A 12,466-nucleotide genomic window follows, 5' to 3' on the forward strand; every position below is an offset into this window, starting at 1 on the left:
AAGAGCACAGAATGTCATGATTTCAGCTTCCTGCCTCCTCTGCTCTCTGCCACCTGCAAGCGCTCTTGGCCACGCCCACTTCTCCGCTCTGCACAGAGAACAGCTGATCAGCTGCAGCAGGAAGTTTATCCTGCAGCATGGGCTGCACAAAGGTACAGGAGGAAGCTTTTTCTGCAGCTCTGGGCTGCACAAAGGTGCAGCAGGTTCTAAATAATTGAAACTAATTTATTTTACGATCATGCGGCTCATCCATCAATCAGCCAGTTGTGTGTCATGTCCAGTCTTACTTTGAAAAACCGTTATAAAGCGAATATGCGATAAACGAACTGTGAAATAGCGAGGGACTATTGTAGTTCAAAGGGTTCAAATTATAAGAGTCTTGAACAAGACCTTCAATTACTTAATTTCTAGAAAAGATTTAAAAGGCATACGTGCAAAACAATACTACAGAAGATAAATAATGAATGGAAAATGAGTGCTGATGAATTAACCTTATAAGAGAAGGGTATATTGTCATTATTGTGTGTGTTCTTCCTGCCAGAGATGTTTTGGACATTAAAATTTAACCTTTTGGGACTGGACTTGGACAGAAAGATTGGTTTGGCTGAAAAAAAGAAGTTGTCTTTACAAATGCCAGCCTCATAGAAACATGAGGCCTCAACCAGTAAAGAGACTGTCCAAAACGGGAAAATCTCCTGCTCGGCATCTCCGATCCAAATGCAAAAACACCCGGAGCATGTTGCCAAAAACAAGGGCTGGCTGGAGAAAGATGAAGCTTGATGTTATACTTGGCCATTAAAGTGAAATGCTACCGTTTTCTAACCTTGTAAAGATGGAATAACACTGAAATGTTGATGTTGGTTTTAATGAAGGTGAATAATGCTATTCTGTCTTACTTTTTGTTGTTTTTATTATTTTATTAATACTCAGATAACTTTCAGGAGAAGAGAAAAAGGGAGAGAGAGTTCCGTCTGAGGAGAGCTTTAGGTTTTATCTTTAAGTTTCGGTTTTACCCATGTTTTTTTTGTTTGTTTGTTTGTTTTATGATTTCTTTTGAACTGACAACACCCAGAAGGGATGCTGAAGCACCGTTAAAGGGCCACCGTCATAGGGGCGTGAAGTGATGTGGTGCTTTCCCATCCGACTGGACTCATTTTTGCCCTAGGCAGGTTTTCCACCGCATGCTAAATGCATCCTAACTTGCAAGGAAGTTATTGATAAAGAGATCAAATCCATGAACGGGGGGGAATATGATGGGGGAAGGTATGTAAAGGTCATGGATGTCTTCACTTACTAATGTTACATTATAATAGAACCATGCATGTGAAATCAAGAGTCTTTCTGTCAACTCAGAGAGGAGTCTGATAAATGATAAACTCTGACACCTTCATCAACTGTGAGCTGTGAAGCAGAGGTTGTGTCTTGACCTCGTCTCTGTCTGATAATGAGTATTTCAGCTTTTCCTAACTCTTTGCCCGTGGGCAGACCTTGGACAGAGTGACATGTAACACCTTGTATGCCTGTGTGTTAACTCTGCCCCCTTGCAAGGTGTAAACTGGGTTGAAAAATCTTCTTGGATCCTCTCTGTGTGGCTTAATTGATTAATGAGTTGATGATAGGACAATTAAACTATCCAACAAAAGTGAGCTGTGATATAGCGAAGGACGACTGTATATATGAGTGTTGATGCCTGCATCTGTGAGTATGTTTTTGTGTGTGGTCATTTGTCTGTCTGTTAGCAAAATATCTAATGCACCACTGGACAAACATAATGAATTCTCAGAAAGGAATAGCTCATTATGCTCTATAAATGGTTAACTATAGGAGTCAACCTGATTCAAAATGGCTGTCATAGCTAATTAACTTTAGCAAACACAAAAATGGCTATACTTCTGGCGATTTGACAGATACTGAGTTGTAATTTGGTGTGACATTAGCTGAGTGTCATCCACAACCCACACTCTGAGCAATAACATATCTTGTGAGGTCTTTTTCAAAACTTTAGCATGCAACACGACAGACGTAATACCTTCCTTCAAAGAATGCAAAAAATAAACAAGGATTTAACAGCTTTGACGTACTCTGATGCACCTATTTCTATGATTTGTGTGTTTTGACTGCCGGTACTTTTGTCCCTCGTGACCTTCCATTGTTGTAAGTTTTTGCTGCCTCGACAGCCTTTTGTTCTTACTTTTATAATAAATGGTTTGTTTTTAAAACTTCATTGTCTGCATTCTGAGTCTGATCTATCCAATTACCACAACATTTAAAGCTAAAAAGATTCAAATAAGGTTTCACAGCTAAAGGGAAGACACACTTCAGAAAGATGGTATTTGAACAATGACACCCGTCTGAAGTGCATCAAAACTTTGAGGCGTCTGTGGCTCGGGTTCTGCAGCAAAAGGTCAGTATGCAGTAAGTTTGCAAGTGGGAATCCTAGCACTGCTTTTACCCATCAGATCAATCCCATATCTCCATTTGACACATCTTTTGCTCATTAAGTTGTTAGGCTGCTTGCTTTAGGCAGCAGTTTATAAAGTGTGTATAAAGGTTAGAAATATGACTGAATGAATGAATCACTGAATGATTCCTCCTTGAATTATTGAAAATAAGTACAGGAAACAGGGAGGAGGTCTCCCCTTTAGTCATTATAGACAGACAGACACAATGACACCACCAGGCAATGTGTAAGTAGGTGAGAATGTTGTGCAAACATTTGGGTGAGGGGTTTTTGGCTCATGTCCGATCAGAGTCAAAGGTAAAACCGTACCACTCCAACAGATGTTTTCCACACACCACACAAAGACAAAGATGTGGGCTGCAGCTTCTGTTTTCATTTTCTTGCTGCATTTAGGAGCTAATGACAAGGCATTTATGTTTTGCAACAATCAAGGATTAACATTTGTGAAACCAAGCTCCAAGGAACCAGTCTGCCAGTGTGTAAAAGGTAACTCCTCATCACGCCACACTGATCAGTAAAGACACGTTAATTCTGAAATTCTGGAGGATCATCCAAAATATGTCCCGCCTGCACTTAGCAGAGAAAACACAAGGCAAGCACTTAAAAAAAAGCATTGCACTTTTTTGAATTTACCATGTCCTGGATGACTGAGAATCTTCACCAGCTATTAATGACACAATCTGCTTGCCATATTCTGCCATCTTTGTTCTGCTCGCTGCTTGGAGCAAGTCAAACCAGCTGCAACGCCCCAGCAAAATGCTGCTAATTTGACCATTAAAGTGCATTTATTAAGTAAAAGTTCAACTGAGACACACCTTTGCTATAATTTCGAGCAAACAAATAATTGTTTTTAAGTGCTAATCTTGTTAAATTCAAGTCCTCATGTGAACGCTCCCACGGCCGCCATTTGGCAGCCCATCGATTTTTGGCACAACACCGGCCCACATTTTCAGGTTGTCAGCGGTGATGCATAATAGATGTGACGTATACGGCGGAGCGACATATTTATGGATTTTTCCACTTTTTCAGACATATTCGGACTGATGCGACTTATAGGGCGGAGCCACGGGTACAGTGGAAAATACGGTACAAGTGAGCAGGAGGTTATAAAAGATCAGATGCAAAGTTTGAGAACATTAACCACATTAAACTAAGAAAGAACCTACGTTTGTAACACTGGAAATATGTTTTGTGCATGTATGATGCAGGTCAAGCAAGCATACAGTATAAAGTGTTTCATTGGAATTTATTTTTAAATAAAATCATAGCTTTGAGGAAGTATATCTTTATACATTTTTAAATAAGCAACTCAGTGGTGCAAGTTTAACATGTTGCACTGACGATAGTGGTGAAGAAAAAGTCAGGTTATCGCGTATCTTCAAACTTTACTCAGAACAGTTTTATATCAGACATCATCTCATATGTGAGCAGTCTTGCTGATTGTCCAAGGCACTGCCCTCATTAAGCCTTTCTGAGCTGGGATACGATTATTGTATCAGATTCTGCATAATTTTATTAAAAATGCATTATGTCATAAAATGGATTGAATGAGCTCGAAAGCTATTTATTCTACAAGCATCAGATTAATTTAAAGATATGCTCAGTTGCTTTTGTGATGTGTTCAATTGGCTTCCTGTTTTACTTTGAAAGAGCATTTCCTTCATATGTTTCAGTTGGTTTGATACTCCCTTGTTAAATATTAACATCTGAGTCCTTTGTTGGTGATTTCTCCCTGTTAGTATTTAAGTTATCTGAGCTGTATGTTGTCAGGTCATTGTGTTCTCTGCACCTTTTCTGTAATGTAACTGGAATTTTCTGAAATTTCCTGCCTGTTGGTTGGGATTTTTGGACTGATTACCTGCCACCTTTTGTATAATAATCAAGGTTTTGAGTTGCCAATGGTCACAAGTGGGTTCTGTGTTTGGTTACTTCTTCTTGTTCAGCATCCATTCTGATAGACTGATCTGACCATTCCAGCAGAATTTTATTTAATTTTTACCAGGGGACAGAAAAGTTCAATAAGCTTAGGCTTACCAGCCTCTAGTTAGAGCAAACACTAGTATCATCAACAAGGTCAAGGTTTCTTTATTGTCATTCGCATCATATGTGGTACATGTGATGGAACGAAATTGTGTACACGGGGTCCCAGTTACATCCAACAAAAGTATAAATTGTAAAAGAAAAACAGTAATAAGATCTAACATATGAACTAAGAAATATGCTAAACTAAGAATAGGCTAAGCATTAATGGTACAAAAACAATATGCCAAGGGTCTCCACTTGGCAATGAAGGAAGTGAAACTCTTGGCAATGTTTTCCACCTTCCATGTTGGTTGATACAAATAAACCAGAATCACTTTTTGGGGTGCACAACTCACTTTGTGATGCTGTTGCTTCTCCATGTCAAAGTCTAGTTTCAGGTTCTGAGGGGGTCCAGTCAGACACCCCTTTAAAATGTCTGGTGTCAGTTTTACCGAAGATCAAGCAAGCCATCTTACTTCCATGTCCAGTTTCAGTCTCCACAGAAGTCCAGCGAGATATTCATTCACCACATGGTTTAAAATGTCTAAAGGGCTCAGGCTGGACACACCTCTACCAACATTTCAATCTCTGACAAGTGTTTAGGTTGCTTCAGGATGTCATGTCTCAACCTCTGAAATGGTGATTGTTCTAGCCTTCTTCCACCCTTGGTTTTGCCTTGTTCTTCCTTACTGGCCAACCCTTTGAGCAAAGGTCCTCTCATGGATTTTAGCTGAGTACTTGTTCAAGGTTTGTTTTTGTGTTCTGAGGATGTTACTTCCTGGTTTACTCTGGATAAAAATTTACTTTGTAGATTTCTGTTGATCTGATTCTCCCCTTTGTAATTGTTAACATCAAAGTTATTGTCTGTTGTTCACTCCTTTTTGGTATTTATATTATTTAATTTGCCCAGTTAGTTACTATTTCATTGTGTTCTGGTCTGTATCTGTTTGTACCTTGCCTGGGATGTCCCGTTTGTCCCTTTTTAATTTATACATTACCTGCCTTGCACTGCTTTTTATGCAAGTCTCCATTAATAAGTCTGTCACTGGTCGTTCCTGTGTTTGGATCCTTTCCACGTTCATGAAGGATCCTAGCAGTTCCAGCTCATCTTACCAATAACAGTTTTAAAGGGTCCAGTTTCAGCTAAACATCACATAGGATGCTTTTTCAGAAATGTAAAAACATGTTTGAGATTCAATAACGGATGTTTGCACGTTAAAATGTCCAAATATGAAAAACAAAACATTTTTCAAAGCGTTAATTTGTTGCAGGACGTCTAGACACCATCTGTCTGAAGAATTCCCTTTTAGCTCCTGTTCCTTTAAGGTTCAACTCCTGAAATTGGCTCAGTTTGCTCTGACCAGTCAGCAAACAGCTGGAAACATTTTAGACTTGACGTTTAGCCAAACATTTGGCAAGTGTGCTTTATGCTTAAGTTGTGAAATCAATACCATCAGAGACAATTCCACCTTCTTTGACTCCAGCAAAGGAATATTTAGCGTCTGTCATTTCAGCTTTAGCAGAAGCAGCCCCACTGCGATAACAGAAACCTTGAGCTTGATTAAGGATGTGCAAAAGTGTAACTAGTTCTGGCAATCCAGAGCCTTGCTTCATAGGAGCAAACATGCAAACAACAATAAAACATGCATTAAGCATGGGAAATATTTAAAGTCATAGGACTTTAAGGCAGCAGGTGGTGTGGTATTGAACTTTACCTGCATAGGTCTGGAGTAAAGATATAAATGCGCTCATCCTTGTTCAATAGGGGATGGAAAGTGCTTCCATCTGACCCAACGATGCTGTTGCTCTCATTACTTGACCAGAAAGTCAGCTGTCTGCAAAACAACAAAATGTCAAAAATATTTGAGTTTTTTTTTTCTTCTCTTTTCTTTAAATCACCAGAACGAGACAAAATAAATATATATGAACTTTTTGTTTGCTTAACAAAACATTTTACCAACAAAACATAAAAAAAAAATGTAGTCTGAAAATAAAAAATCAAAAGAAAGAAGAAAGTGTTGTTGGCAAAATCCGCACCAACAATATCAACAACGTTGTCATCTTTATCATAAGAGGACGAAATTACAATCATGAAAGATGCTTTGATCAACAAACACACTTGAAAAAGCAGTTTCCCAGAAGCAAGAGAGCAATTAGAACTATTAGGGGACCAGAGATGGGGATTTTGGATTAGATTGGTCAGTACAATCCTAAGGCTAAGGCATTCCAGTTCTCAAGATGTCCTGCCATGCTGTGTGCCAAAAGCAGCAGCCAAGACCAGCAGGCAAGCAGACTGGTAGCCATAAAGCAGCAGATCAGAGAAATGTGTTAATTCAAATATCCAGGGAGGTTTCACTACTGAGTATACAGAGAGACAAGCAGGGTTGTGTTTGTTTGAGACAGCCTCAGTGCTAACCTTTGACCTTTCCATGTGTCAACCCGGCCATAATCCAAGTAGTTCTGTTCTCCAGTGTGGAAGACAAATTCTCCATCATTACTCCCATTTTTCTAGGTCAAACAAACATTCAGCCCATTAGGATAGCTCAAAAACAATCCAATTTCACCAAGAAAAACAAAAAAGGCTGCGCTTTATGATAGAATCAATTATAATTCGTTCATTTTCTTCTTCTGTGATTCATATGTAAGGTGCTAAAAGCCCACCTGATGGAGGAGCTTAGACCAACACATACCTTGTGCATAAGGCCAAAGTCCTTCTCCACTTCAGGACTAGCTGCAGATATGCGGGCCAACAGTGGATCTTCATAGCCCCAAAGCAGTTCATCTACAGTGCGTGTGGTAAATAAGCCACTCTTGACAGAGTTCATATAGAGGTTCACCACGGAGGACCTAAAGAAACTGCCTTTGGCCTTGTTCATTGCAGCCTAAAGACAGGAAGTGGACCAGACATGAGCAAATGTGGAAGAAATTGAAGAAATTAATCTGAGGAAACTAATAACAGTGCAAATGAACACTTATTTCACACCTTTATTTTATTACTTACCCAAGCAGGGATGTTGACAGTAGTGATGGCGTCGACGGCTGGGTCTCCCACAGACTTCTCTCTCAGAAACACAAAGCTTTTAGTGTTGTATGCAGAGACCATGGTTCCATTATTCACCATGGTTACGTTGTCCTTGTACCTGTACTCCCTATGCAAACGCAAATGTAATATTCAGTATTGTTAACAGATTTCATCTAGTTTTGCAAACGAGTGTTTGAAAGATTTTCACAAAGACATACAGATAAATATGGGCAGACACTGAATTTGATTTTAAAGTCTGTTAATGCACAAGTTGTTCATATGCTCCAATCAGAGTATGTGTTATGGATGATTCTACTGTAGCTGCTACAACAACAAATTGTAGCTTAATATCTGTAAAACACACTAACTTATCGCCCTTTTTGTGTTAGCTAATGTTGATTTGCTATAGCGGCCACCATGCACAATTAGCTCCAAATGTTAATCCGTTCCTAACATACATCCCGTGATTACTTTTTGAGTTTCATTAAAATCCATCAGCTCATTAGGGTGTTGTTGTTTTTTTTTAAAGTGATTTCAGAAGTAGTTTAAAATAAATCTTCACATATTAAAATGGACCACATTTTCAGAATAAAACAGGATTACCATATTTTTCGCTGTATAAATCGCACCTTTTTGCATAAATTTGCAAGTCTTATTTATGTTTTTTGCCACTTTATTAGACATTTTTGGACTGCGACGTGTATGACGGCAAGCATGGTACTCATTAAGCACTGACTATTGGCATGCTTAATCTTCATGGTTTTATGCAACAACAAAAAAAGGTAAACAGAAACAAGAAACAAGGATGATATTTGAGTTTGTGCTGAATAACTAATGAGCATATTTCAACAGAACTCTATAAGGAGATTAAATAAAATCACACTTTTCTACAATATGTGTATGTTTGCAGATGTAAAACTTAATGTTTCCAATTTGAAATCGATCCTACTTATACACTTAGAGACACAAGGAAATAATGCAATAGATAAACTAAGAAAAACAGACTAGACAGTTTGTCCTCTGAAATTAGCTTCACATGCACATATGTTTTTACTTCTATATAGTTTTAAAAGCTTTTGTTCAGACTTTCACTGCTTTCTATGTATAAAAAAAACGTATCCTGTTTGTGTGACTTTTCCAAAAGAAGTTACATATTATATCTATATAAAAAAATGTGACTTGAAGCAGTGGTTTTATAAAGGCATGTGAGGTGACACATCAAAAAAAAAAAATTGCCCCAAAAAAGTAGTTCCTTCGAACAAATAATGTAACCTACTTTATTACTGCAGTGTGTTTTTGTTATGAGTATTTCAACTATGTTAACTCTGATGAAATTTAGATTTTAAGTTGATTTACTGGTTTTTTTTTTTACATTTTTGTTGTTCGGAGGCGTGACAGGTCAACAGCCACATTCTTCTGTTGGTTTGTCATATGTGAATATGATCGTCACGCACCACTTTTTCAGATTTCTACCCAACAGGAGCTTTTCCCCCCATTCAATTCCAAAAATCTGGAATATGTTTGTAACATTATTCCTTATAATCAATGTAAAATATTCTATAAAACTTTAGGCTGGAGAGGAAGAATAGAGGAGAACAGTAGTGGGGGAGTGGGTATTTTTGTAACCTACTGTATGTTTGTGTGTTTGTGTGTGTGTGTGTGTGTATGCAAAATGTATGAAAGTTGTCCTGGATTTGCAGCTGTTTATTTTATTTTACACAATTATGACAAAAAGAAAGGGATGCACAATATTGGATTTTTGGCCAATATCCGATATGCCCATATGCTAAAATTTAATTGGCTGATAACCGATACCAATATTTTTCCCCTAGACCTACTTATAGAGACTACATAGCTTTCACTACTGTGGGATTAAAATACTACATTATTCTGCATGGACTTTGGATGGATGGACTGCTGGTGAGGTTTTGTTTCTCCGCGGTTGACTGTTCTCTCGCTTCCCTTTCTGGCCACCATGAACTCATGGTAATGGTCAGAATGGTGGTTCTTGAGATGGTTAATTAGGTTCGAAGTGTTGTGGGACTTCGTTTTCACTCCTCTTCACATCACTGACACTGAGCAGTCATTGCAGTTCTGCTTTCAGTTTCCGACGCTTTAAAAAACTTCCACACCACCGACATTTTCACACCTTCCTCGTGAGCAGATCAGGTAGGCGCACGTGACGTCATAACGTTGTGCTGGCGCTGCAGGCATCCTCGTCACTGGGTTGTCATACAAAAACAGCGCTTTTTATATCGGTGAGTTATTTTGATGGAATGGACGATGCCTGATATTTAAATTTACCGCTAATATCGGTCGATACCGATAGGCCAATAATATCGTGCATCCCTACAAAAACATAACGGAGGCAACAAAAGGATGACCAAGTGGAGCACATAAAATACCAAAATTAATAATAAATTAAACAACAAATAAGCTAGCTTTAAAAAATATTTATTTTATTAAATAAAAAATTCAAACTGCAAAATTTGTTTGGTTATTGAAACAGGAGCCTCTAGTGATTGTGACCATTTCCATCCTTACCTGTATGTGTAAGGGCCGATCTCAATGAGCTCTGGTTTGGCCCCTTTGAGGAACTCGTCAGCGTTGGTCACATTGAAGAAGAAAAACTCCATGAAGACGGGAGGGGGAGGGGTCTTCCAGGACTCAAACACACGACTGCCCTCCACTAAAACAATCTCCTGTTGAAACAAAATGCACAAATGATGAAAAAGCGAGAAATTCTTTAAAAAAAAACAAACTTCTTTCTTTCACATGCTGCAAGCATGCTTCATTATGGAATATGCTTGCAGCTAATCTGGCACAAAAAAAAAACAAAAAAACTTGCAACACACTTTCATTTTTATGATCACTTTTGAAGCCAGGATGACTCAAGATGGCTGCTACTGCAAAGAAATCTTAGCAAACACACAAAGGGCTGTGACGGTCAATGAGATCAAATTTACCGTTAGTAGCTGAGATATATCCCAAACACATAATCTGAGAACTTATCACAGGAGAACTGTGTTTAAAACTTTTCCATTAACTACTGGCATCAACTCTGTCTCTTAGCAAAATTTCTCAATTCAAAACAGTTACTCCACAACGGCCAACACAAAAATAAATATAACTCAATCAGCTTTACAGTTAGTGAGATTGTGCACCATGTTACTGTCTACCACCGTCTTTTGTTAAGATTAACTTAATTTAAAACTCTGGCATGAAAGGCAACACGTGACACACATTCCAAGGAATGCTAGGCATTTAATTACTTTAATCAGTCACCTGACCAACTGGACTTTTGTAAAGTTAAGACATGGTTCATATTTACTACAACAAGACATGCCACTGTTTGTTGTATCGTTAATAGAGGTTGCAGCTAATGATATGGTTCATGGATAAAGAACAGAGCATCCCTAAAGCCCACACATGTTTTGAGTTTGAAGTATCCCCAGAGAGATCCGAGTAAAAACAACCCAAAATACAAAAACATCCTTCAGAGGGGGTGGGAGGACTGTGTCTGGTGAGTGTCAGACGAAGGCACTGGCTGCACACATGAACGGTATGGGGGAGACCCGGTCCATTGTCAGCCGTTGCCCTTGGCAACAGGAAGAGCGCCTCGGACGGATCATGTGATGTGGGAAGCTGTATGCCCGCTGTTCACGCTGCGCCCTGGCCTTAATGGTTTGAACCACATTCCTCAGGAGCTAGCGTTTATGGGGCCCAGTATGAGCGACACTGACGACCACCCCATCTGATTATACATGAAAGTTGAAGAAGCAGGAATGTTTTTAATTACATACAAAAACACAAGAAATTAAAAAAAGATACGAGGACTGGTATTCCTCCTAATGGCACATCACGTTGGCCTAATTGTGTCAAATTTGTCATAAAAAAATAACCAATATAAAACTTTGGTAAGAACCCAGAAGAGGTGAAAACAATAGAGCTGTTATTTCTGGGAGCATAACCCCCCCCCCCCCCCCCTCCGCTTTTGAGGTCCACTATACTTGTGTTCTGAGACAAAAGTTTAGCTGAGTAGCCAAGGACAATAAAGCTGTCATCTTAGATTGAGGAACAGAGAGCGTGGTCTTCGTTCTACGTTCATGCTTAGAACAATCCTGCATTAACCATCACAGCACGACACATGAAAAACATGGAAAACAGGAAGAAAAAAGGCCTCATCTCAGGGCTTACCAGGGCTACGCTCACACCACACCCTATAGACAAACACACGTGGCAGGTGAATACACAAACACACATAACACCGGGGCTTTGATGTGAAGACGCTCACATACGTCCACACTGAGCACTGCAAGAGGCTATTCAATAATCCCATTGAGCTATGCTCCAAAAGGGTTTCGCCTCTGTCTAATATCTAACTTATGGAAGCTGAAGTCCATCTGTTACTGAGTACATAAAAACATGTTGATTTAGCGTTAATTTATTCTTAAAACCAGGATAAGGAAGTCAGATAAATCAAACCATCTTCAAACAAAAGATACACAAATAGGCCTGTCGCAATAAACAATAAATCAACTAATCGCATGATAAATGAAAATTATCGAGTTCATTTTCATTTATCGGCTTTATCGTTTCTTTGTGTCTCTCTTTCTACTGAAGACACTGGATGACAAAAAGCTCAACTCTGGTGCTCTTTCTTTTCTTTCCACGAGAACTCATTTTCAAGAGAGAATTGTTTAGGGAGCAGATGGTGGGGGTTAAGGGCCTTGCTCATGGGCCCAGAGTGGGGCGAATGAGGGTGGAGGCAGGTGTGGGTATTCCACCTTTTCCACCCACATTTTTTTTTATGTTGACTGTACCGGGAGGTGACCCTGCGACTTTCCGATCACAGGCTCATCTTCTAACCTCTGCGCCACTGGGAGAGCCACTTTAAATTCCTGATAAGGTGTAAAAAATGATGGTAGCTGCTACAAAGGAGAGGTTTGTTGTTCTCCAGG

At 39.1% G+C, this 12,466-nt stretch overlaps 1 protein-coding gene across 1 annotated transcript in view; it reads right to left on the reverse strand.

Moving 5' to 3' along the window:
• LOC119424816 (lysosome membrane protein 2) overlaps positions 1-10,207 on the reverse strand; it is a gene marked incomplete at its 5' end in the record, with an annotated part of 27,321 nt that extends 17,114 nt beyond the window's left edge. The window contains 5 exon segments of the mRNA XM_037692317.1: positions 6,199-6,318; positions 6,900-6,991; positions 7,174-7,365; positions 7,485-7,632; positions 10,050-10,207. Coding sequence (XP_037548245.1) covers positions 6,199-6,318; positions 6,900-6,991; positions 7,174-7,365; positions 7,485-7,632; positions 10,050-10,207 — 710 coding nt within the window.
• Positions 10,208-12,466: the final 2,259 nt, after the last annotated feature.

This window comes from Nematolebias whitei, chromosome 18, assembly GCF_014905685.2.
Source record: "Nematolebias whitei isolate Nwh7 chromosome 18, NemWhi1, whole genome shotgun sequence".
Lineage (NCBI taxonomy): Eukaryota > Metazoa > Chordata > Actinopteri > Cyprinodontiformes > Rivulidae > Nematolebias > Nematolebias whitei.